Raw genomic sequence first — 27,216 nt, 5'->3', positions numbered from 1 at the left:
TATCCTTTTTTGCCGTTTTTCTTCCTTCCTTAGCAAAGAAAGTGAAGCAGAAACTGAAAAGCAGCGATTTTAATAGCATCGTCTTGACCTCACTGAGGCTGATTTCTTGACTTGGTGAATGTGTCGAGACCATGAATATTGGGAGATTCCAAGGAGTAGCCGCACTCCCCTGTCGATCCCACACATTTCTCCTCAACTGGAATCCTTCCTCAAAGCTAAGAGGTTATGGGAATAACCTGATACAGTATTCAAAGTTCTTCAGAGTTTGCTTTACTCTAAGAAAGCTTCCACTGATAAAATTTCAACCTGAAATACTGTCCTAAATTGATGCAAAGCCACAAGCTCTGGTTTTGTGTTTTTTTTTTTTAAGAGGGTTTACATGGGGACTAAATAGCAATAGCCCTTAGACTTATATACCGCTTCACAATGCTTTCCAGCCCTCTCTTGTTTACAGAGTCAGCCTCTTGCCCCCAACAATCCGGGTCCCCATTCGACCAATCTTGGAAGGAGGGAAGGCTGAGTCAACCTTGAGCCAGTGAGAATCGAACTCCTGGCAGTGGGCAGAGTTAGCCTGCAATACTGCATTCTTAACCACTACACCACCATGGCCGTTAGATAGATATAGAGTTGGATGGATGGATGGATAGAGATACAGAGAGATAAGAGAGATAGGTAGCAACATCACTGAGACTTATATACTGCTTCCCAGTGCTCAGTGGCTTACAGAGTCAGCCTGTTGCCCCCAACAATCTAGGTTCTCATTATGCCCACCTTGGAAGGATGGAAGGCTGAGTCAACCTGGAACAAGTCAGGATCGAACATATCTTGCCAGCATTGGCACCCTGTGCCTACTTGAATTCACCAGGTCAGATTCTGAGATGAAGATGCCCTCAAAGAGACTCAGGAGAATATGTGAAAAAAAAAAAATCTTATGACATTTTTCCCCTCTGACTCACCTACAAGGGACTTGACCCCTTTGGCTTCTGCCTGTGCCGTACATCAAGAGGGAGCTGAAATGTCCCTCTCTTTCTTCTTTCCAGTTGGGCAGAAGTTGCATGTTTCTTTCAGATTAGACTTGCACAACACAACTTAATCCAAAATTGACTCATTTTCTGTATTTACAGAACATTCTGAACCATTAGTCATAAAGGGGCTACTTCATACAACATGCTAAGCCGCAAGAAATTTTGACATGCTATGCTAGGGGCACGGGCGTCCTATCTTTTGAAATGCACATGCTAGGGGCACGGGTGTCCTATCTTTTGGCTTGCCTGGGCTGCACTGAGTGAAGAGCCACATATAAAATATATAATTCAGTTAATGTGCATAAATCACATTACATTAAACCAAGGGTCCCCAAACTTGGCAACTTTAAGATTTGTGGACTTCAACTCCCACAGGTGGCTGGAGAATTCTGGGAGTGAGTTGAAGTGCACAAGTCTTAAAGTTGCCAAGTTTGGGGACCTCTGCGTTCAATGTTTATGATCTTGTGGGACTGAATTACCAGCTGTCTAGGGCCACATGTGGCCCATGGCCCAGAAATAACCACGTTAGGGCTTTAACTAGCCCAGGAGAGTGTATTTGCCAACCTCCATGCCTTTTCAGCAATTTTATTTTGAAAGGCAAGTGTCTGTGCTGTAGAATGACTCAACCCCAAGGCATCCAACATGGGGCCTGCCTGCCTGCTTTCTCCAGACGGACCCTCCATTGTAGGGTGGAGAGAATTCTCTTGGGGGGACTCAGAAAACGGACATGCATGATAAGAAAACGTCTATTTATCAGAACAACGAAATAACTTTTTTTTCTCTTTCCCTAAGGGGTGGCCTGGCCTGAAATGCACCGTCTGGCAGACCGAGTCCACCTGGAAGAACTGACGAAAATTGGCATTCTCCACGGCAATGTGGAGGACATGGTGGCGGTCCATCTGGGTGCCGTATTTATGCCTCACGGGCTGGGACACTTTCTCGGAATTGACGTTCACGACGTGGGCGGCTACCCAGAGGTCAGTTCCCCACTCTGCAGCCCACCCAAGACAGATCGATGACTGAAGCGTTTGGCCCACGCGTTGGGTGGGTTGAGCAGGGGTGGGTTCTCTGCCTGGTGGCTGGGTGGGCGTGGCCTAGTTGGTGTCCTGGACCACGGTGGGGGGATTTTCTCTGGAAGCCGGAACCGGGCCCATTTCCAGCCTTCCCAAACTCCCTGGAAGCCCATTTTTCGCCCTCTCTGAGCCTCCGTGCCTTGTGGGGGAACGGCAGGCAAACCCTGAAACCACACGGAGACTTTCCAGGCTGGATCCTGAACCCAGTCAGGCTTCGTAACCTCTGGCCTATTTCGGGGGGCAGGGGAGACCCATAGACCCATAGTTCCTGGCCTTCCTGCCAGGAACTTTTGAGCACACAGCTTATAACTCATAACTACCTTCCTGAAGTCACAGTGAAGCCCATGTGGCCCATGTGGCCCAACCCACGAGTCTCTTCAGCTGCCACGGCCTGTGTGGTGCCCTTCCCTGTCCCTCTATCCATCTGGCATCATCACGGCCTTTATGGCTGGAGGGCTGGAAGACGCCCCAAGCCTCTCGCTGAAGGTGTGCGCCCTTTCCTTTTCCCAGGGAGTCGATCGCATTGACTTGCCCGGTCTCCGGAGTTTGCGGACTGCCCGTACCCTCCTCCAAGGCATGGTGCTGACCGTGGAGCCTGGCATCTATTTCATTGACCATGTCTTGGATCAGGCCTTGGCGAATCCAGCGCAGGCCTGTTTCATCAACAAAGAAGTCCTGGCACGTTTCCGAAATTTTGGTGGGGTGAGTAACTCTGTTCGGGCACAAAAGTGGACTGGAAAAATGTAGCGTTGATGAGAAGCTATTTCAAAACACAGTGCACCAAAATTTAAAAAAATCAAAAGTACAGATTAGGCGAGACCTGGCTCAAAAACAGTAACTGGGAGAGGGGCTTTGGAGTCCCAGTGGGCGATCACTTGAACAGGAGCCAGCCGTGTGCAGCAGCAGCAGCCATAAAAGCTCATACAATCCTTGGTTACATAAATAGAGGCATAGAATCAAGATCATTTGAAGTACTAGTGCCATTTTATAAAGCCTCAGTAAGGCCACACCTGGAATACTGCCACCAGTTTTGGTCGCCATATTACAAAAAAGATGTTGAGACTTTGGAAAAAGTTCAGAGAGGATCAACTAAGGCGATCAAAGGCCTGGAGAGAAAAAGAGAAAAAAAAACTTCTCTGCAAAGAGAGAAGCAACCTGGAATTGAGGAGAAACTTCTTAACAGGGAGCACAATTAACCAGGCGAACAGCTTTGCCTTCAGAAATCACGGGCGCTTCATCCCTGGAGGTTTTTAAGAAGAGACTGGACAGCCACTTGTCTGAAATGGTAGAGGTTCTCCAGCTTTAGCAGGGGGCTGGGCTAGAAGACCTCCAAGGTCCCTTCCAGCTCATTCATTCTGTTTGCACGCAAAATGCCATGAAAATGCCTGACAGTCTTGCGGAGTGGGCAGGTTTGGGTGGAATGAGACAGGGAATGGCCTAAAAATATCCAGAGAGTTTGTGCATAATCAGAGTTTAAATTTGGAACTTGTGAGAGTACAAAGCTCGCCCTCTTTGCATTTCTAGAAAGGGATTTTAAATGCTCTGCCTTTAGGGAATATTTTCTTTTCATCAGCTGGTCGCTAAGCAACATGGGTGCAACAGGGAAGTAGTTTGCAGCCGCTGGACAAGGTGGATGCACTTTTGGAAACTCCGGGCTTGTTCCGAAAGTAGCAGCAGCACCTTTGAATCATTTGTGCAACTCCAGGTGCTTCAGTCACCTGTTGGAGGAGAAAAGGAGCCAAGCAAAAGAAGGAAGGTGTCAGAACAGCAGCATTGCTAGCGACAGTGGTGGTATGCTACTGGTTCGGCCCGGTTCTGGCATACCGGTAGCGCCAAAGGTCAGCTGGCAGAGAACCAGTTTGCTCCGAGTCTCTCCGATGCTCTGCAGTTGGGCCCGCCCGCCTGGGCTCCCATACTGACCTTTATTCCCTGCTTTGCACGGCACAGGAGATTGCCGTGCATCCCTGTTGAAGCTACTATCAGGATTCCGGCAGTTCCCCCCATTTAAATCATGAGTCTCGAGCCAAACTTCCAAAACTTCAAAAGAATTTATTGGGAGTTAAACTGTCCAGCACTGCCTGGGTGTAGCCGACTCTGAGGCACATCATTCCTTGTCACCCTTGACCCTGGTTTCCCCCCCACCCCCTGGATGTATCCTAATTCATATTCTCCAATGGGACACATCCATAGCCCAGAGTCATTCATCAGGCTCTCCAGTTAGAATGTTGCGCAGCAGAAACTCCAGTCACCAAGCTACTATCTTTGAAAACATTTACGGAATGCAGTTTCCGTTTTGCAAGCTGCTACGCTACTCCCCCCTCCCTTTCTGCTGGCAACTCTAAAAAGAGCATAGAAATATTTTGTGAGTTGACATTTACAGAGGGGAATGCAGGAGTGCAAGAGGTGAGTAGGAAAGCCTCTGCACGTGTGCAAAGTGTATGTGTGCGCAGCAAAGTGTGCGCGCACACACAAAGCCCGCCCACCAAGCCACGCCCACTGAACCAGTGGTAAACCACTCAGAAACCCACCCCTGGCTAGCGAGCTGGAGAACATCCAAACCCAGACGGAGGGGACCAACTGAGGGCAGGATACCAAGCTGGGGTTTCCCCCACTGCTTGGAAACCTCTCCCGTCATGGAGCTCTTGCGGCCGTCCCCGGCAAAGTCTGGCAGGCTTTTGCCAAGTCTGTGGAATAACCCCACCGTTGAATCCCAAACCCCATCCAGAGGGTTGGAAGGGCTGCAGTCTCAGGGCTGCCTGGGAAGAGAATATCAGGGGAGGAAATGTTTTGCAAAAGACACGTCCATCGGCTGCAATGATCCCTGGAGGTTCGTCGTCTTGTCCAGAATCTCCACCCGCAACAGCATTGTGTCAGAAGTGTGGACTTTGGCTCCTTTGGCGGGAGGCTTTGCTGCAGGATGAGGTCCCTCCTCATCTGTTCTGAGTCCTTCCCTCTTGGCTTCGCCTCCAGGGCTGAAAAGCTGTGTGTGCAGAGTCTACACTCTTATCAAGCCAGGTGGGACTTTACCTTCTGCTGCTGAATTTTCTCCCTAGGTCGGAAAGGTTATCTCTGCTCTGGGCTGTTTCTTGATCAGGGCGTTTGAGCCAACCAGGATTCTGGGGCTGGAAAGCCTGTGTCCCCTTGGGAGGGGGGGTGGAGGGGGCTTCCTGCCTAGATGCTCCGGCAAATGTTGCTGCATCGGTCAGCCCTGAAGCCTGGTGGCACCTGCTCTGGCTTTCTTTCCTCTCTTCCTAGCCAGGCCCAAGGAGACAGCTGTCCTGGGGCAGCCTCTGCACATGGCTCTGCACCTCTTCTGAAGGCCCCATGTGTCTGGGGCAGGTCTACTCCAAATAGCTTCTTCAAGCAATGGCTGGGTGATGGATCTCTTTTAGAATGCAAGGAAGCCGTAGCCACCAGAATTGCCCAGAGTTGCTTCTTTCCAGAGAAAAATAAGAAGGCTGAGCAATTTCTAGCCAGAAACTTCAAGAACCATAGGTTAAAAGGGATCTTAGAGGTCTTCTAGTCCTACCCACTGGCCAAGGTCCTCAGATCATCCCAGACAAATGGCTGTCCAGGCTTTTGAATAAACCTCCAGTGATGGAGCATCTCCAACTCCAGGAAGCAAGCTGATTCATTGTTCTCACTGTCAGGAAATTCCTCCATAGTCCCAGGTTGGGTCTCCTTCTCCCCACTCAATGCTTCTTTTCCTGTCCTCAAGTGCTGTGGAGAATAATTTTTCCTGTGACAGCCTTTCAAAGGTTGGAAGATTTAATCATGTCACCCCCCAGGTCCTTTTCTTCATTAGGCTAACCATGACCCTAAACTCCTTCAGCCATTTTTCATACCATTTAGCCTCCAAACACTTTTTCATCTTGGTTGGTTTCATCCCTGTTCTTCTCTCCTTCTGCATTCAACGTAGCCTTTTGTTTACCCTAACTTGATTCGTGATCACCAGATAAAAATCAATGGAAAACAAATGGGACATCAAAATAGCATGTAGAACAGGGATCTCCAAACTTGTCAACTTTAAGACTGGTGGGCTTCATCCCCCAGAATTCCCCAGCCAGCAAGTTTGAAGAGCCCTGATTTAGAACCATGACTTGCAAGTTAAACACCCTCGGCATGATTAACATTCATTTAGAGCAGGGTCTCCAACCTTGGCAACTTTAAGCCTGGCGGACTTCAACTCCCAGAATTCCCCAGCCAGCAAAGCTGGCTGGGGAATTCTGGGAGTTGAAGTCCGCCAGGCTTAAAGTTGCCAAGGTTGGAGACCCCTGATTTAGAGGGTTTTTGTCAAGCCATTCCCCCAAAAAGGTAATTTGGAATCAGAATTTTCTTCAGCAACCACACGGGGGGTTGAGAGTTTGGTTTGGTGATCTGAATTTGCAGGAAAAGACCAGCCTTCCACTGTGCAGTTGACTTCGCCACATGGCAGGTTCTGCTGGACTTGCTGGCCGGGAAGGCTGTAAAATACAGTCCCATAAATTCAGAAGGGTTTGCATTTGTGTATCTACTGCCCAAGAAGCTGTGCAAGTGGGTGTCTGGGATGGCCACACATTGTGTAGCGCTCTGTGAAGATTTTCAAGGAGCGACAAGTGCAGGTTTATCGTTGGGAGAAACTTAGAAATACAAGTGTTTCTCCTGGCTCATTTTGATCTCTATAACGGGGAGAAAGTGGAGGTCAATGTTTTGTCCAGGTTGTTGTTGTTATTGTTAGTTGCAAAGTCATGTCCGACCCATCACGACCCCATGGACAACGTTCCTCCAGGCCTTCCTGTCCTCTACTATCCTCCAGAGTCCATTTAAGCTCACACCGACTGCTTTAGTGGCTCCATCCAGCCCCCTCGTTCTCTGTCGTCCCCCTTTTCTTTTGCCCTCCATCTTCCCCACCCTTAGGATCTTCTCCAGGGAGTCCTTCCTTCTCATGAGGTGGCCAAAGTCTTTGATTTGTCCAGGTAGAAGGCCTCTTTTTGTCAATGAAAACAGAACAGTTGCCGTTTCCTGGCTAGTAAAGAGTAGATTGTAGATTTAGACTGAACAGCTGCCAGCTGCCTGCTGCACACATTCGGCCAAGCTTATTTAATTCTGGCCCATAATAACATTTAAATTAATCTTAAATAATGAAGATAATTTGACAGTCAGCTTCACTGAGCACTTTAATAAGACTCAATGACTGGCTTTGTTTGAATAAATAGGCAATTTTGCAAGCAGGACAAATGTTAAACTAGCATTATTTTTAGATCAAAATGCTAAGAGGTCAGAAACAATTACAGGCCGTGCATAGTGGGAATCACCAGGGTTTGTGTTCCTTCGGCTTTGACACTTGGGATAAAATTGCTTTTATTGCAGCTTACAGGCTTACGAGCACATTTCTGATAAGATAAGGGATAATGACGGAGTCTGCATATTTGACCAGAAGAGATTAGCACTGGGCGCAGAGACTGGGTGCAGAACGGCGTGGCCTTTTCTTTCACGCCCAATGAGAATAGGAAAGGTTTCAGAGACCTTAGTAACAGTATCAGCTACAAAGCATCCTGTCTCGTGGCTCCTTTTTAAAATGCAAAGGGATGAATAGAGCTTAACAAACAGGGAAGGGGAAGGCAAAATGTATTTATGCTGTGGCCCCAAAGTTGGACTTACGCTGGATCTTTATTTGAGGCAATTGATCCAACTGGAGCTGATAACATCCTATGCCACAGAGAGGAGAAGGGGGTCAAGCTATTCTCCAAAGCACCCGAAGGCCAGACAAGGAATAATAATGGATGGAAACTGATCAAGGAGAGATTCAACCTGGAAATAAACTTTCTGACAGTGAGAGCAATCAACCCATGGAACAGAAGTTGCCTTCGGAAGTTGTGGGAGCTTCATCCCTGGAAGCTTTCAAGAAGAGACTGGACTGCCCTCTGTCAGAAATAGTGTAGGGTCTTCTGTTTGGGCTGGGGGTTGGACTAGATGACCTACACAGTCCCTTCCGTTAATCTGTTATGCAGGCAGCATATTTTCAATGCTGAGCACATAATTTACGTTGTTTATATTTATACCTTGCATCTCCAACCCTCTGTAATCAGATTAATTTGTGGAGGGGGGTGTAACAAAATGAGTGATCCACATGATGCAGTCTAAGAACGGAGCAGGGCTTCCTAAAAGAACAACGTTACCCCTACTTGCTTTGAGCTGTTCATGGCAATGGGCCACACGCTCCTCTCACCTGAGGCAAGACCCCCAAAGTAGCCAGGTGCATGAAGGGACGTTTTCATCCCCGCTAGGATTACAGGTAGCCCTTGGCTTACGACCACAATTGAGCCAACGTTTCTGTTGCTAAGCGAGACATTTGCCAGGCGAATTTGGCTCCATTTTACAACCTTTCTTGCCACAGTCATTAAGTGAATCGCTGCTGTTGTTAAGTTAGTATCACAATTGTTAACTGAATCTGGTTTTCCCATTTGACTTTGGTTGTCAGAAGGTTGCAAAAGGTAATTTACATGACACCCCCCACCCCCACCCCAGGACCCTGCATCCGTCATAAATGTGGGTCACTTGCCAAGTGTCTGGATTTTGAGCACGTGATCACGGAAAGGCTGCAATGGTTTTAAGAGTGACAAATGGCCATGCGTCACTTTTTTCAGTGTCATTGTAACTTTGAATGGTCACTAGAGGAATAGTTGTAAGTTGAGGAGTACTTGTGCTGGTGGAGAAGAACTGTCTCCACGCCACTCTACCCTACAACCAAAGGATTTGAAGAACCCACGTTTTCTCTGCAGCTTCTTTGGGGAAGTAGAATAGGGTAAGTAGAATAAAGAATAAGGAACAGAATAGAATAAAGAAGGATAGGATAGGATGGAGGAGGAGGAGGAAGGAGAGGGGGGAGGAGGAGGAGGAAAAAGGAGGAGGAGGAGAGGAAGAGGAGGAAGAAGGAGAGAGAGAGAAAGAATAGAAATAGAACCTTGGAGGTCTTCTAGTCCAGCCCTTTGCGCAAGCAGAATATACATACCAGGGGTTTCAAACCAGGCTGGATGCATCATGTGCTGGCCCCGCCCCTGCCCAGTTTAGCGAAGGGGGAGAAGGTCCCAATACATCACGTGACAAAGCCGTGATGACGTGAGTTTGACCCCCGTGCCCTATACCATTGCAGAGAAGTGCCTGTCCAGTCTCTTGTTTAAAAACCACCAGGGACGCCCCCGATTCCTGGAGGCCAGCTGTTCCACTGGCTATGAGGCAGGGAGGCAACCTTAGCCACAGAATTGCTTTGATCTCCGCAAAGGGTTGCCTAGGCTTAACTAAGCCAGGTTAAAACGGAAAGCCGCATCGTTTTGCTCCGTCTCTGCATCGGATGAGGTGTGTCTTGTCTTTTCCCAGGTACGGATTGAGGACGATATTGTGGTGACAGCCAACGGCATGGAACTGCTGACTTGTGTCCCTCGTACGGTCGCAGAAGTCGAAGCCTTCCTGGCCGAGGCTCAGGGCAGCACCAAATCCTTTGCTTCGTCGTCTTCTAGCTAGGTGCCCACTCCGCCCTGGAGGTTTGGGGCTCCTTGCAGCCTGCCTTGCACCTCAAGAGAAGCCTGCTTGTTGCAAGGGAAAGCAGCTTTCCAAATCAAAGTCGATTCCCCCCCCCTTGGGAAGATATGGGGGGGGGAGCAACGGCACCAAATCTCGATTCTCCATCTTGCCTCTTGACAAGTTTTGCCCCGAATGACGGGTGTAGCTGCCGATAAGCAAATACAAGAATCAGTGCAACCGAATCCCGTTTCTTCTTCATAGCCAATAAAGAGCACAAGTTCTGCCAAATGAAATCAATGAATAAAAAAAGTCTTGCTTTGAAGATCGCTTTGGCCTTCCGTTCTTTTTCCGACCCTCTTTTCAGTGTTCAGGTTTTGAAAGGTTTGACGATGTCCCAGCTGCCTTAAAGGTTGGGGGTAGAAAGGAAGGCCCTCTGGTCTGCTTTGACCCCGTTTCCCCCCAACCCCAGGTCACCTTTAGCCAGAGAGAGAGACAGAGGGAGGGGGAGGGGGAGGGGGAGAGAGGGAGGGGGAAAGAGACGAGGAAGAGGGAGGGACTTTTCCTTGACTTTACGACCATTTCCAGTGATCGTCCTGAGTCATGAGACCCTTGTGACCGGACATTTTTTTTTTTAGGAAGCAAAGCAAATTTCTGTGGCTGTATTTTTTTTTTTTTTTTTTTGGCTGGAAACTGGCAAAAAATATTGCCAATTGTAGTCCCATGGCCACAGGACACTGCAAGTGGTTGCAAAGCTGAACAGGGTACCAAGTGCCCAAAATGTGGTCACAGGATCGCAGGGGTGGCTCATTCTGGGCCCATCATAATTTTGACCTATCGTTAATGGACCGTCATAAGTCAAGGATTTCCTGTAAAGTTTTACTTCAAAATAGTATTTTACTGCCTTATATACTTTAACCGAATTCCCTTTTGCTGTACCTTTTAAATGAGAAACCTGCAAACAAAAATCTGGAAAGAGAGAGATTTTTAAAAAGTATGGAATCTGTAGAACTAGAAAATTATACAAGAGAAATGAATCACAAACACCTTGAGTATGTACAAGACTTTCAGAAATATTTACAGAACACTTATGAGTAGGAAAGTAAAATGCCAAGGTATTAAAATACTAATTAAAAGAAGCAAAATGTGAGCATGCTCTGTGTTGCAATAAAGTTGTAAAAGATGGAAAGATGCAAGTAGCTTTTTAGCTTCTATGATGTAGTAGATAAATATTTATTAGGGATAAATTTTAAAAAGTGATGCTAAGAATGCATCAAGAATATGAAAAACCGAGTACGTAAATAAATACATTTAGAGATGAATGAAAGCCAGAATTGAAGAAGGGGAGCAAACAAGATAAATTGGGATCCCCAAATTAGATTAACTTTTCTCCTGGCATGAAAGAAAGTAGATATCCTACCCCAATAGAAGCTTCAAGTAAAATGTAAAATAAAAGTATGTTGCAAGCACTTTCAAAAAGTGGAAAAAAATATTTGAAAACTAGATATGACTGGCTTTTAAGGTTATTACGGTTATGGATTGGAAAATAATCTCTTACCTGTATTTTACAATTTTTAAATATAACATTTAGTCTACAAATGCATAAATGATTTATATAGTAAGACATTTTATATATAAAACATGACGTTTATTGGATGAGAGGGGGAGTCTGTAGGTTTTTTAAATCATTCTGTGTGCAATGATTCTTGCATAATATACTCAGGAATATTTTTATACCTCTCCAAGATAATCCATTCCTCTTCCTACTCTCCAAATTCAGTATTATTGGAACTGCAGCTTGTTAGCCTGAAACAATTAGGCTTCAAATAAGAAGTATTACAGCTTTACAGAAATATAGGTCAGCATGTTGTTGTAAGGCTTTTTATTAATATTTTCTACCACAATCGAGTTTTTCTAAATACATGTACAAACACAGTAACTTCAAAAAAGGGGGAGGTATAAAAGTCATTTTCACTAGCCCAGTCATACATGCAAACATACTATGAATGGAGAGATTGTGAAAGAAAATAAATTAATGATTCATGAACTTCCCTGCTCTGTTAAATATGTTTTCTTCTACTCAAATAAAAAATATATATACCACCAGCATTTGAAGCATCAAAAAGCCTCATGTTTGTGGCCACAGGATTGACATAAAGCAAAAGATGTAATTTTATGGACTCTGTTGGAAAGATGATCATGTATTTTTGGTTCACTGTGGAATTAAATTTGACCCTGGGTGGGTAATAGTAAGGTTTTGATTTTTTTCCCCTTCTCAATGAGCAAGGAATTCCTTCTGGTCATGAATCAAAAACAAAGCAGTTCTGCTATGGAACATTACAAAATTAAGACCTTGCTGAAGATGGGAGGAGGACACGATGTGGCTCATATTTATTTATTCATTTTATTAAATTTATATGCCACTCATCTCACTATCGAGACCAACTCTAGATATCTCATAATTACCTGGGGTTTTTTTTCATCCTGCCTTTATTTTTATAAACAGAGCAGCGAACATACCTAATAGTCCTTCCTCTTCCTCTTTTCCTCACAGCAACAACCCTGTTAAGGGAGCACGATTTTCGTGCTGGGACTGAATGAGAGTGACTGGCCCAGAGTCACCCAGTTGCCTTTCAGCTCTAAGGACTGCAATCCCCATTCCCCTGAGCCTGATACCTTCACCACTAAACTAAACTAGCTCTCAATTATTTTGAATGTTATCTGTCTCCAAACCATTGCAAACCTTGAAAATGTGACCTTGAAGTAGAATTGATCAAGCCACAATCACACCCCCACACAAAGCCACAGGGTTAGGGTCACTTATGCCTTTGTGGGAACCCTGCCCCAGTAACCTGTTCACCAAATAATAGTTTTAAAACTGCATGAATCCATCCAGTGATGAAGTGAAAGCCTGTATGCAGACCCCAATTTCCATCCACTCTCTAGGCAACTCATTTAGGGGTGCTGGGAAAAGCAGCAGCAGCAGCAGCATCCTGCCCCCCCCTCAAAAAAAGAAACAAAATTCCTGTGCAGACACTGCAGATAGTCATTGTAGTTGCCCAATTCCACTTGGCTACGGAGATGAAGGTGGGAGATGCTCCCACCTAGGGCAGGCCCATTTTCAGACCACAGGTAACAGACCGCGGGGCTTGGAGAAGCCCACAACCCTTGTGGTGTTAGCCAACCTTTCCCTTAACTAAACAATTTGTTAGGCACCGCTACTGAGCAAACCTCAACTACAGAAGTTTTACACAGCAAGTATTTGAACTACATATTTGAAAATCCCAACCTATATTACAAAATAAGTCATGCACTACCAAAATAAGTGGAAAAGGAAAAATTTTAAAGCTTGTTTAATCAACTCTTCAGCTGATTATCAGTATATGGACATTTAATTGCTACCCTGCTGAAGAAAAGCTGTCAACCGAACAACTAATTTAAGGCTTTCAACCATTTCATAAAGATAATTTGGTGAAGCATGTAAATTTGCACATGAATATCTGGGGATCGTTCACACTTACACATTTGCCTTGCAGAAATCACTTTGAAACAGGCACCTCTTCCTGGGCGAGATAAACTGGAGACCGAGAAGAATGTCTGTAAATTCTTACCTTAAAAACAATTTATCTTTTGAAAAAAGTATTGCCTAGTCATCATGCCCAGAAAAGATTTAAATAAGATTTAATAAACGATGCAGCCCTAATTTAGTGACAATAATTTGAGGTTGTTTCCCTACTCCTTTCATTTATCAAAAAGAAAAAAAAACCTGACAAGAAAATACATTAACACTTAATTTAAATACTTAACATAAACATTCAATTTCCTGGCATCAAACAGAGGGATAAGTCTACTGAAAAATGATGTTAAAAACCAGAGATGATACAAAGTTTAGAGCAGATTTGTCTCCATTCTATAATCCACCTGGTCAAGGGAAGTCCACACAGTTTATTGTCCGGATGCATCTGAATGTGCTGCAGAGTTTTCTGTGCCCAGAGGCTGCGCACTGTCTGTGAAGTTGTGAGCGTGCTCAAGAAACAAATCCTTCAGTACGCTCAGCTCCTTTGTCAGGAGCTTGATTTTGGCCTCCAAGCGTTCATTTTCTTCTTTCAGCTGGTTGACCCTCTGGAGGGTGTCCTGGGCTTTCTGCTTACTTTTCAAGCGGCTCTTTTTCACCGCCATGTTATTACGTTCCCTGCGCTGGCGGTATTCATCACTGTTTCTATCGACAAGGGAATTCTTTTTGCCCTGCTTGCTTGGAGGTGTAGCTTTGCCCCCACCGCCAGGACTAACGGGCACCAGCTGAGGGACTTGTTGCAACCCACTGGTGTGCGCTGGGGTATAGATGACACTTACTCCATTGGTTTCTGCAGCTGTGTTCTGTTGTGATGTCTTGCTCATTTGGACAAGCTCTCCTGTAGACCCAGTGTGAGTTATAAGAAAAGATATAGTCTGGGACGTCACGGTATTTCTGGAGCGGCTGTCCACAGGCTGCCACGCGGAATCTAGAAAGAAAAATAAGTTTTTCCTTTTTTTTCAAAATGTATAACGCCACATCCCCTCCTCAATATGATTTTCCATAAACATGTACAGTGGATGCCTGCCCTGACAAATGTCTTTTATATTTCCCAGTAACATATTTGGATTGTACTTCATTCACAGTTGTACCATAAGATGGACATTTTGCCCAAGGAGGGCCTAGCATTAATTCATCATGTTATTATACATGTAGTTATTGGTGAAACTAACATTAGCTTACACTGTGACTCAGTCATGGGTTGCATACCAGCGTAACATGAATATATCAACATCGGTTCCGATACAAAATTACCACCACTCATGCTAGGCTACCATCTTAAGTAGGTCTCTGGGCACAAGATAAATCAAGGCTACTGCTTCAATGGCTTTAAGTTAAAAGTGGCTGCAGCAGGATTAGAAGGCAGCACAGCAAAGTGAAATGTCCTGTTCCGTTGCTTCTAATGGTTAGCAAAATTATGGCCATTCAACCAAGTTTTCACCCTGAGTGTTTTCTTTTGTTCAAGCATCATTCCAATTTTCTGTTCTTCATAGGAACTACTTACACAGTTTCTAATCGTTATACCAAAAAATGGATATAATTAGTTGGATATAACAATGATAATGTGAATTAGAAATAGGCCTTTAGATCCTCTGTGGAAATGGAGCATCTCAGATCATCCAAGTCTAGATTATGTTCGGTGTATTTGCCACACCATGAAAAAAAAAAAAATTATGCAAGCTTTTAATCTGATCCCATCGGGTTCTTTTTTCTTACAAAACGGGGTGCCTATGGAATGAGGGCCACACGAAGGCAGGGGTACTGCAGCAGGGGTCCAGGAAGGCTGCTCCATCTCCCATACGCCAATGCCATTTGGAATTTATTTTAAAAATATCAGTCAAAAATCCCAACATTTTTATTAAACTATTGCTCAAACAGAGAAATGGACAAGCTTCAAAAATGTTAAGATCTGTTAACCACCAATTATTGAATCCCATAAGCTGAGTAATTAGCAACAGAGCTTAAGAGGTTCACTCACAATAAGGTTTTAATTTACCTTTCTGAAGTGAAGAAATCAGTATTGTGATATTCTTCTATCAATGCACATATTTTGGCTTCCAGGTGCAAGCAAGTTCAAAAATCATATGCAAAGCAATTTTTTTCTGGATTCTAGCTTAGCTTGCAAGCTTAAATTATTTCAAGGGCTTTATATTTTGACAGCTATACAGTTGTACAGTGAATATGATTTTCCTATTGAAAACTGCAACTTTATATCTAGGAAATCAACTCTCAAATGTAAATGCTCTAGTGACGGTCATGTTAGCCGCTTGATCTCATTCCTGCTCCCCTCTTAGGCAACCTCTCAGCAACATGCTGGGATGCTTTCAGCCATCACAAAGGGATCCCTAGTGGATGAATGTCTAGCCAGGCCTTCACTGTTTCCAATTTCACAACCTTCTCTTGGCACCAGTGCTTACTGTCTAACTTCTGCTCTATTTTAAAGATCTTCACCAAATTCTTTCCAGCTGGAAGGTAATGGAGGAAGGGGAGGGGGGAGGGAGCAAGAACAAGGCTATTTGGCCTTCTAAAATTTGAATGGGAAGAATTTTGCCCTCCCCCCCTCCTTTTCAAAGGGCCTCAGTTCAACATTCATCCAATATGGCTCCAGTACTATGTCACTAACAGGTAAGAGATGCTGCTTGGGCGAGAGCCATCTAAACTTCAAGCTCTCTAAGAATTAATTTCTCTAAAACACAAGAATGTGATGCAATGTTTAAGGACTTTGGGGGGATGAAACACACACACACACACCTCCATATGCTCAGACATACTGGCAAGAGACAGTATTCCAGTATTGTGGGAAAACAGTGTTATAGTTATTTAGTAAGTTTATATAACTACCCACTGCTGATGCTGAGTAGCATTGACAGTTTAAGCAACGCCTTAAAAACCATTAAAGAAAGAAATTTAAACAAAACCACAGGAAAGTATGTGTAAGGTTTTGCATATAAAGTAATGATTTTGCTGGCTCCCTATTTCATGGGGTCACCAAGTTTGCTGACAGGACTAAGTTTTAAGAGATTTCCTGGAAATCAATAGTCAGGGCTAATCTCACCTGGAAGGGGGGGTGGGTGGAACGATGCTAGCAGACACGTACCTCACCTTATCAGATGGGATAGGCAGATGAGACTGGGGGAGGAGAGGTGGTCCTTCCAGTGACCCATGCCATGTGCTAGGTAGGACTTTAAAGGCCAAAAGCAGTGCCTCGAATTGAATCTGGAAGGAAACTGGCTCATGAAGCAAAGGTATAAATGGGCACTTCTCCAGTCACGAATCTAGGAGGAGCCCCAGACTGAGCACATGGTCCATTTGGGGCAAGGCAAGCCCCACCCAGCAACCAAAGATAGTAAACTCCAAAATCTGGAAGCCTACAAAACCCCAAACCCCTCGATATTGCCAGGATTCTGCTGAAGCATGGCATTCCCCCACCCGGACTCCCACAACCTCCAGACAGCAATAGTACCGTGCTTAGTTTATTTGGGACAAAAGTGCACAGGTGGCTGGATATCATCAGCATACCGATTATACCTCCCCTTACGAGGATAGATAGCCTCACCCAGCCCCTTCTTCTAAGATCATCCTTCAAACAGGACTTGGATAGCGTACCAAACCCTGCAGAGCCCCATGCGGGAGGGGCCAAGTGTGGCAGCTCTCACTCCTGACTGGAATCAGCTCCACGGGGAGAAAAGGAGCCCCAGACAGTCCCACTTACTCCCAAGGCAGGGAGCCTATCCAGAAGTAGACTATGGCCAATCACATCAAAGGCTGTCGGGAGGCCCCACCCCCATCCTGCTCCTGCTGGAGGTCACACAAAAGGGCAACCAATGCCGTTACAGGCTCAAGCCTGGATCCTGACGTAAAGGACTCTAATCTCCATTTAATCCAACTACTACTATCTGCGCTAATTATGGAGGTGATCTAGTGACTAGGAATCAAAATGAAGACATTAATGCTGGCCTCTAGGACAGCGGTCGCCAAACCCTGGTCTAGGGATCAGAACAGAGCCACGCAAGCGGTGAGTGAGCATGTGAAGCTTCATTTGTGTAAGCAACCACACACACACGTGCTGCCACTGCCGGTCCGCGGAGCCGGAAAGGTTGGAGACCACTGGCTTAAATGGCAAGAGAGATAAACGCTTACGATCATTTGGCTTACGCTCAAGTATTGCCCAAATAGGGGCAGAATGTTTCCGCTCCAACTTTAACTATACAGGTAAGTCCTTGAGTTACAGCCACTCCTTCAGCGACGGTTCAAAGTTGCAGCAGCACTGAGCTAGAGGGATTTATGACGGGCCCTTCAAGTTCTCTTCATTGCAGCATCCCTGGGTCTTGTGATTGTGATCTGGGTGCCCAACTGGCGATTCTGACATTGTAGTAAACACGGTAATATTGTCGTTTCTGATGTTCTGTCTCCCCTGCTGCCTATTCAGGCAGTGGGAAGTTGGCATGAAGGTCGCACCTATTTCTGTTTCAACAGCTGCGCTTCCTTAGCCAGCTGATTTTCGGGTATTTGCCGCGCATGCACGGGGGTACATGCGGGATGTGCGCGCATGCACAGGGGCAGGGGCCGTGCATGCATTGCATTAAGGGTGCAGGTACACATGCACACGTGCACTTTCGGCACGCAACAAAAAGGTTAGCCATCACTGGCCTAGGTGAGGACTTATCTGCTCCCACCTGATCTGCACTCCTTAGTGCCTCCCTGTAGCATGCACCTGCCCACCTTTCTCCTCCCCCCCCCCCCACATCCGCTGGTTAACTCTCCACAATATGAGCCCTTAAGCCTGGGGTCTATGCTGGCTGGAGAATTCTGGGAGTTGAAGTCCACAAGTCTTAAAGTTGCCATGTTTGGGGACCCCTGGCTTAAGCACATTGATACTGCTTCGTATTTAAGTCAGATTAGATTCCTGCACTTGAAATTTCTGCCGTTTTGAGAAATTTGCAGCTAGCAGAATTTCTGTTATGAAACATTCTGCCACATTGAGCTCAAAATTACAGACTCTAGTCCATGGGCTGGATCCGGCCTGCGATAGGTTGCAGAGTGCCGTCCCAGAGACAGCGAGGGGCCAGCCCCTGCCACGGCCCCCGGTCAGTCATGAGGACCCGGCCGCGCACTCCCATGGGCAAACAAAATCCTGACAAGGCCCAAAACTGGATCGAGTTTGACATCCCAGCTCTAGCCACTTGTTTTTTAAACATCTGTACCAAAAAAAAAAGCAATCTGGTCAAATTGAACTTTCCTCAATCAATGATATTGGCCTTATTAGCCAGTCTCAAAAGTTATTGATATTGAATGTTAGAAAGGAGCCGATGGTGGAGTGAATTAAGAAAAGAGATTAACCATGGGAAATTTGTCGCTAGGAAGTAAGTTTGTCTCCTGCAAATTTGAAAAGATTAAGCCAGATATCCTTCGATCCATCAAGGAAAAAAAGTGACTCTTCTTAGACTATGATAGATGGGGAAATTGTGGCCATCTGAAATAACTGAAGAGCTATTAGTGGCCATCTGAACCAGGAGGTTCAGATTAGAGACGGAGGTTGAAAATGGTTAACAAACCCTGAAGGCCACATATTTCCTTCTGTGTATAAATGGGTGATGGGAAGGGGAGGGAAAATGCCTGTGATAAAAACTGATAGTAGCAAATGAATGAAAACCAGTAGGAAGAACATGAAAGATAAAGCAATTCTTTCATGTTTTAAAACAACACCTGTGCTAGTATTACCCGTCCCCTACAACAGAGGTCTCCAACCTTGGCAACTTTAAGACTTGTGGACTTCAACTCTCAGAATTCTCCAGCCAGCTCTGCTGGCTGGAGAATTCTGAGAGTTGAAGTCCACAAGTCTTAAAGTTGCCAAGGTTGGAGACCTCTGCCCTACAAGACCAAAATGCAGATTTAAAGTCAAAGAGGCTACAGCATTTTAAAGAAAGCAGCAGAGGGGGGGGAGGGGACTCTCATCACACATACCTCTGCTTTCGGGTATGCCATAATGTCACTCGCCAAGTTCTAGTCAGAACACATTTAGTGGGATTGGGTTGGGGAAGGCTGGACATGATTTTAAGGTCTGCAAATAATTAACCGAGCTATGACTGGATGGAAAGTTTAACTTGGGGAAAATTTTGTAGGATACTACTGAAACAGTCCAGGTGCAAAAAGTGCATTGCTTGTACAAAACACAGGACCACGAAAGAGCCCCCTTTTTTTCATATTCACAAAGTATTCTGAAAAAAGCCATGGTTCCTTTATTGAAAAGCAGATAGGAGCTGTGTTTCTACAAGCTAGAGTGCTTATTCTGAATCATTATCAAAGCATGCTGGACCATTGTGTCCACTAAATAATCAGGCCATTTGGGCTACATCTTACTAGCTGCCTAGTTTGTAGGGGTATGCACAACTCCCCAATTTCAGAACAGTCCATTCCTCTCACTGAAACATGACATTCTAGGGCAGAGCTCTCCAAACTTGGCAACTTTAAGACTTGTGGACTTCAACTCCCAGAATTCTCCAGCCAGCTATGATGGCTGGAGAATTCTGGGAGTTGAAGTCCACAAGTCTTAAAGTTGCCAAATTTGGGGGACCCCTGTTCTAGGGGCAATTTGACAGTTTCAAAAAGTAAATCGTCCAAGCCAGAAGCAGTTTGGGGTACCTTACATATAATGCTCTGCCCCAAATCTGTTTGAGAAACATTGCATTAGTTTTGTTAAGTTGGCAAAGCCAAGAGAGACACTAAATTAAAAAGCAAGTGAAACCTAACTGGGTAGAGTACCTAAAACCTGGAAGGAGTCTATTATTCCACAAGCATAAGGGCACAAGTTCAGCAATCAGAAATTCATCTTCCTCAATGTTTACAATCCTTTTTCATAAGAGATAAATTTAATCTCATGCAAATTATATATGGAATGGTTATCATGCTGAAATAAAGTGCTGTCATCCTATCCTGCATTATAAACTTTTGCCAGAATGCAGACACAGCTTCTTTTCACTGCACTAATTTGTTTTATCTTCATATCAGTCTAATAGTATGCAATTTTGTACACTAGTTATCTTAATATACCTGTTGCCTTGATCATGACGTTTCCTATACAACTTCTTGTAATGTATTTTTAACACAGTAAGTTAACCTGTATAAATTTCCATCCTATATCTTAAGAAAGTCCAAGTAAACTTTCTGAGGTACACATATCCTACCATCCAGTAATCTCTTTATTAGTTTTCTCTAAAATATTCAATACAACATGCTTAAAAGTCCGTTTCTATAAATACTTCATATAACATTTACAGATTTGCATATCTAGATATGCATCCCTTTACCTGATGGTTTTATTCAGAATTTTTTCCCCTAAAACTGTGCATATTAGTAATAAGCTTGGTAGGGTGCTTTTTGGTATTAACAATAGAAAACAAAACACTCCTCTAAAAGTTTTTCATGGACGAGGTATGTAAATTTGGTGATACCCTAAGTCCATATTGCAATCCAGATGCAAGGCTATCTTCCTGCTCCTATCCAACACAAAGCAAGGAGTGATAAAAGCTATCTGCATTGTTTCCAGTTATAAGAAACAATGCACATCAGAAAAATACCTGAACATCCAAACGTATATCAGACACAAAAAGCCTGATCCTACATGAGATTAGCTCCCTTTCAGCCGCTAAAAACTTATTTAAAAAGTTTTAAGATGATGCAATGTTGTCATCTATTTGTGGAGTTAACTTTTAAAACTGCTTTGTTTTGAAACTCTTTTGAAGCTTATCGAACTTACATACCTTCATCTTTCTGTCCTTCACTGAAAACAGGTGGGAATCTTACCTCTCTGATTTGCTACTAAATTTCATCAGCACAATCTGAGGAAACTGTAAGGAAACATTGGGGTTACGTTTCCATCTTTGCCTTACAAGTCCTTATTATGGTAAAGAGGTAACTATTGTGTCTGCACACATTTCCAGCTGAGGACCACTACCTGGAGAATAGTCTGACCCCTGAGAATATACAAGGCAACAACCTTCATTATAATCAATGATACCAATACCCTTCCCCTAGGTTTTTTTAAATTACTAATTTTAAAATGATACACAATGAAAAATAGGTAATATCATGGGGAATAGGTTTAAAATACTGCATCACAGTTTCCATGGCAGTTTTTGATTGGTTAGATCTTAAGATCTAAAGGCATAATCAGATTTTTTTTTGAGAATCTATTAAAACAATTAAAATAAGTTTCCAAACTGAACTCAACTCCTGGGACTTCATGAGCTTATTTCCTTGGCAACAGCACAGAAGTGATTTATTGTCACTGGCTGCCTTCTGGGATGTTGACTTCTCAGCCTAGTCTACCACCTTGGGATTCCCCCCGGCCTCCCATTCAAACCTTAGGCAGGCATGACCTTGCTTACTTTCTGAGCTTGCAATAATTTCATTTTACAAACCATAATATTGTAACCATCCTGAGTTACTGTAAGAAGTGCTAAGACAGAATGCTTCAGTTGGAAGGCTGATCTTTTTAGCACCAAAATCCAAATTACAGCATGCCAGAAAGAAGCTGCCTCTTGGAACACATGCTACTGCTTTTGGAAACAATTGTTCATCTCAGATTCCTCAACTCAAACACATGAAACAGCTGAAATTCCAATGTCAATGTGTCTTTACTTTGAACATTTTGATTACTGATATTTCTAATGCAAGCCATAGCACTGAAGTTATTTAGAACCAATAGTCTATATAGCTATGCTAAAAATACATATATATCCCTTGCAGAGTTTGTAAGAGTTTGTACATAAACTTGAGCAATCAAATAAAGTGCAATTTTTAAATGTAATTTAACTTATTAGGCATCCCAGAAAAGTACAATCAATAAACCATTGCAATAAAGGAAATAAAATAGTCCTGTTTAAAACTTTCCAAGTGCTTAACTCTTAATATTATGCATTGCCCCTTCTAGCATCAATGATGGCTTTCAGTCTTTCATGATAATTGTGACTAAAGCCTTTTTTTTTACACAATAAAGCTTCCCTTCTTCTTGGCAAAAAGCCTCCATGTCCTATGTATTCCTTGGAATGGCCTGCATGTTTAAAATCTCCCACTCAGTGACGCACAGGAGACTGTGACGGCCACTCCAGAATCTTCACTGCTGAATGTATGTTGCCATCAATGTTGATTTAATTCCGTACAGCTCACCCACACACCCCAAAACAGCAGAGCTCCACCTGCATGCTCCAAGGATGATGCGCTTCTCTTCATAGCCTTTGTTACTCTCCAAATATGGTGTTTATATGGTTGTGACCATAAAATAATTTTGATCTTGTCACTCCAAATGATTTTGTTCCTGAAGTATTGAGGCTTCTTTAGAAGCTGTTCTGGATGTGTTCAAACATCTCCTTATTGTGCCTGCTGAAACAGTCACACTACTTTGCTTCAGAGAAGTATTTCAGTAAAACTTGCTCGATTTTCCTGGCAATTGTGTCTGACATCCTTCTTGGTCTACCTGACCAGGAGGCTATTAATAGAACCCTATTTTTACACTTTCTGGTCAGCATTTGAACAGTGCTTATTGGCATTTTCAAATACACTGCTCAAAAAAATAAAGGGAACACTTAAACAACACAATGTAACTCCAGGTCAATCACACTTCTGTGGAATCAAACTGTCCACTTAGATAGCAACACTGATTGACAATCAATTTCACATGCTGTTGTGCAAATGGAATAGACAACAGGTGGAAAGCAGAGGCAGTTAGCAAGACATCCCCAATAAAGGAGTGGTTCTGCAGGTGGTGACCACAGACCACTTCTCAGTTCCTATGCTTTCTGGCTGATGGTTTGGTCACTTTTGAATGCTGGCGGGGCTTTCACTCTAGTGGTAGCATGAGACGGAGTCTACAACCCACACAAGTGGCTCAGGTAGTGCAGCTCATCCAGGATGGCACATCAATGCAAGCTGTGGCAAGAAGGTTTGCTGTGTCTGTCAGCGTAGTGTCCAGAGCATGGAGGCACAACCAGGAGACAGGCCAGTACATCAGGAGACGTGGAGGAGGCCGTAGGAGAGCAACAACCCAGCATCAGGACTGCTACCTTCGCCTTTGTGCAAGGAGGGACAGGAGGAGCACTGCCAGAGCCCTGCAAAATGACCTCCAGTGGGCCACAAATGTGCATGTGGCTGCTCAAACGGTCAGAAACAGACTCCATGAGTGTGGTATGAGGGCCCGACGTCCACAGGTGGGGGTTGTGCTTACAGCCCAACACCGTGCAGGATGTTTGGCATTTGCCAGAGAACACCAAGATTGGCAAATTCGCCACTGGCACTCTTCACAGATGAATGCAGGTTCACACTGAGCACATGTGACAGACGTGACAGGGTCTGGAGACACCGTAGAGAACGTTCTGCTGCCTGCAACATCCTCCAGCATGACCGGTTTGGCAGTGGGACAGTAATGGTGTGGGGTGGCATTTCTTTAGGGGGCCCCACAGCCCTCCATGTGCTTGCCAGAGGTAGCCTGACTCCCATTAGGTACCGAGATGAGATCCTCAGACCCCTTGTGAGACCATATGCTGGTGCGGTTGGCCCTGGGTTCCTCTTAATGCAAGACAATGCTAGACCTCATGTGGCTGGAGTGTGTCAGCAGTTCCTGCAAGATGAAGGCATTGATGCTATGGACTGGCCCGCCTGTTCCCCAGACCTGAATCCAATTGAGCACATCTGGAACAACATGTGCCACGTTGCACCAGACTGTCCAAGAGTTGGGGGATGCTTTAGTCCAGGTGTGGGAGGAGATCCCTCAGGAGACCATCTGCCACCTCATCAGGAGCATGCGTTGTAGGGAGGTCATACAGGCACGTGGAGGCCACACACACTACTGAGCCTCATTTTGACTTATTTTAAGGACATTACATCAATGTTGGATCAGCCTGTAGTGTTTTTTTCCACTTTAATTTTGAGTGTAACTCCAAATCCAGACCTCCATGGGTTGCTCAATTTGATTTCCATTGATCATTTTTGTGTGAGTTTGTTGTCAGCATGTTCAACTATGTAATGAACAAAGTATTTAATAAGAATATTTCATTCATTCAGATCTAGGATGTCTTATTTTTGTGTTCCCTTTATTTTTTTGAGCAGTGTATTTGGATGTATTTTTATATCCTTTCTTTCTCCTGATTTACAAAGTTGAAGTATTTTTGCTCGCAGATCCTTTGGTGGTTCTTCAGCTTTCACTATGCTTCAATAACCAGTGCAGCCCTGATGAAATGCACAAGGGTTTATCAAACAGCTAAGAAACTCGGTGGCGATTTATACACAGACACCAATACAAACAAGGCAGCGTGGATATCCACCCTTCACTGACATCTCAAACTGTGTCAGTCCAACATTACTATGGTTTAATGATCCTGCTGTTCTACAACTCCCAAAATTTGATTTGGCTGGAAGGGATCTTGGAGGTCTTTTAATCCAAGTGCCCCTTGCCCAAGTCCTTACTGCATCCCGGACAAATGTTTGTCCAATCTATTCTTGAAAACCTCCATCGAAAATATATTGCAAGTATTTTTTTTAAAAAGTCGCTTGTCTTTACTTACGAAATGATCCACCTCTTACAAACTCTGCAAACTGTGTGTAAACTTAATAGCACCAAGTGTGCATCCTGAAAGCTCTTTTGTTTTCTTCTATGGAAGCGGCCAAGGATAGGAATAATAGGAATGGAATAGAATAGTATAGAGCTGGAAGGGACCTTAGAGGTCTTCTAGTCCAACCCCCTGCTTAGGCAAGGAAACCCTATCGGTTAATGACCGTTTCCCGAACTATTTCCCTTCCAAGCAACCGAAACGAATAAAAACGCTCCAAACCTCCTTCCAACAATAACCCGCACAGGCTTAGCCCGGAGCAACCGAAAAGGGGGGGGGTTCCGAGTCCACCCCAGACCCGCTTGAGGCAGAGAGAGAGAGAGAAAAAACACCCCCGCCCCTCCGGGGAAGGTATCCCATCCCTACTCCTCCCCTCCCGCCCGCCAGCCAGCCGGGCCTTTCCCAGCCTGCCCAAGTATGACTTCATCCCGGCAGGGCCGGGCCATGGTTGCTGCGAAGTTGCATCATCCAGCCTGGCGCACGCGCATGCGCACTCCCCCTTCCCTACCTGCCGGGACCCCCTCCGGCCAAGGGGAGCGGGGGGAGGAGGCGGCCGTGGGAACAGCCCCGCCGCTCGCAGAGGAGTGCGGGGGGGGGGGGAGCGCGCGAGAAGACCGCGCCGGGCGCCTGAAGGGAGTCGGAGCACGAGGGCTGAAGGGAGCCGGAGTCCAGCGGCAATAGGTCCCGGAGGGGGACTTGGCCTCAGAGCCCTAGGCCGGCTTCTCTCGCGCGGGGAATGGACGGGTAGTAGGCCCAGCCCAAGGTTTCACCACCACCATCCCGGGCCCCTTCGGGCGGATGCCGCCAGATGTGTACGGATGCCGGCGGAGAGGATGCCGTGAACCACTCACCTGGCCCGGGAGGAAGGCGCGGGCCCCACCAGTCCCGACTCGGCTCGCCGCCGCCGCCGTCGTCCTTTCTCCGGAGAGGCGGGAGCCAGAGGTTGCGAAATGTCCGCCAGCCAATCGCGAGGCGGATTACCTCAAGGCTGATGCAATCTCCCTGCCCGCCTGCGACTGGCAGGCGCCTGGCCCAATCGCAGAGCAGCTGCCCAAGAATGCGCCTTCCTGACCGCCAATGGGAGAATTAGGCGGGAGGGCTGAGCGGGAGGGGGGGTGGGGGAGTCTTTTGTGCTCCTGTGGGATGGCCCGCCTCTGACGCGTCCACATGACCCGCGTGACGCGAGTCAGGAAAACCCTCAAATCTCTGTTCACGCATGAAACGCGTGTGACGATACCATATGGAAACCTTCACGTGATGGCCCAATTTACATAACATACAAAGATTGGGGTTCCAACGAGCTTCCATTTTAGGCTAGTCAAGAGTAGGATGGGAAGGCCTGGAAAATAACTGAAAAAATGAGGAAAAAAACTGGTTTCCCCCCTTTTTTTAATAGGGGGGAAACTTTTTCCCACAATTTTTCTGGTTATTTTCCAGGCCTTCCCATCTCTCATCGAGCCTAAAATGGAAGCCCATTGAAATCCAGTCTTTATATGTTGTATAAATTGATGTGAAGACTATATCCAGGCCTCTGTGGCTCTTTAAACCTCTTTCCAATAATTACAGTTGTGGGGCTTTGCGTGCTCTGAGAGCTGCACCTGTCAGCCTTCAAGATTCCTTTCCTTCGCATCTTTCGGCTGCCATAGTAATATGGGGTGCGTGTGAAATATTTGCGTTTTGTGGGTGTGGGAAATGTGCTGGAAGTTTGGAGAAAGAACTGTATAACTTGGGGGAAAACTTCATTGTCTATGCTTATTTGCTTGCTTACTGTGCAACTGCAGCTCTTTATCAAACTAGGCCAAGGTCAATGGCCAGATGTCTGCATCACCACCTGAAGATGCCCCACATGACATTATACACAACTTCAATTGGATGGACAGTTTGAACTATTGTGGGTGGGAATGTTGCCATCACTTTGTATATGTGTTTTTCACGCGTAAATCCTCAGATTCAGAATTCCTTTGATGCTACCACTTGATTTCCAGTAAAAGATATATTTTCTCTAATTTATGGAGTCTAAGTGTTTCTTGGATTTTGAATGGAGCACCATTGACAACACCAGAGATTCAACCATGGAGGACAGGTCTCATCAGAGGAGCGAAAGGAAGAGTGTCTTTCTGTAGTTTACTACAGGTGTCGCCAACACACACACATACACACACGTCTGTGGACTAGTACCAGTCTGAAGCCTTTGGGGAACTGGTCCGCGCAAGCAGCAGGCAAGTCTGCAAAGCTCCATTTGTGTAAATGGTGGACATGTGCATGAAACCATCTCTCTCCACACCATTGCTGCCACCACAGAACCGAAAAGTTTGGGGATGGCTGGTTTACTATATGATGAGATGTAAACTACACAAACCTATACCAGATTTATTGTTGTCTACTATTGGCTGAGCAATCAGGGCCAGCAGTTACAGGACTCACTGGAAGAAAACATGTTTAAG

At 45.2% G+C, this 27,216-nt stretch overlaps 2 protein-coding genes across 3 annotated transcripts in view; one reads left to right on the top strand and one right to left on the bottom strand.

Annotated features, from left to right (window-relative positions):
* The window catches only part of PEPD (peptidase D), a 182,630-nt gene extending 172,710 nt beyond the window's left edge, over nt 1-9,920 (top strand). Inside the window, exons 13-15 of the mRNA XM_026680147.2 lie at nt 1,818-2,002; nt 2,609-2,800; nt 9,455-9,920. Of these exons, the coding sequence (XP_026535932.1) occupies nt 1,818-2,002; nt 2,609-2,800; nt 9,455-9,598 (521 nt within the window). The 3' untranslated portion in view covers nt 9,599-9,920. The remainder of the gene's footprint in view (nt 1-1,817; nt 2,003-2,608; nt 2,801-9,454) is intronic.
* Nucleotides 9,921-11,462: 1,542 nt separating this feature from the next.
* On the bottom strand, nt 11,463-25,694 carry CEBPG (CCAAT enhancer binding protein gamma). Of its 2 annotated transcripts, XR_015750659.1 has the most exons (3): nt 25,624-25,694; nt 12,737-14,097; nt 11,463-12,692 (listed from the first exon to the last, which is right to left on the bottom strand). XR_015750659.1 is itself a non-coding variant. In XM_026680149.2 (2 exons), exon 2 carries the CDS (start codon nt 13,991-13,993, stop codon nt 13,541-13,543), a length of 453 nt encoding a protein of 150 aa, XP_026535934.1. In that variant the 5' UTR covers nt 13,994-14,097; nt 25,624-25,694; the 3' UTR covers nt 11,463-13,540. The 2 variants fall into 2 exon arrangements, 1 of the variants encoding a protein (XP_026535934.1); XM_026680149.2 differs by having other exon boundaries at nt 11,463-14,097.
* Between the last annotated feature and the right edge of the window lie 1,522 nt (nt 25,695-27,216).

This window comes from Notechis scutatus, chromosome 9 (genome assembly GCF_049901735.1).
Source record: "Notechis scutatus isolate UNSWTSFEM ecotype Mainland chromosome 9, rNotScu1.2, whole genome shotgun sequence".
NCBI classification, from domain to species: Eukaryota; Metazoa; Chordata; class Lepidosauria; order Squamata; family Elapidae; genus Notechis; species Notechis scutatus.
Note: the sequence above shows the minus strand (reverse complement) of the source record. Positions and strands in the feature narration are given on the sequence as shown.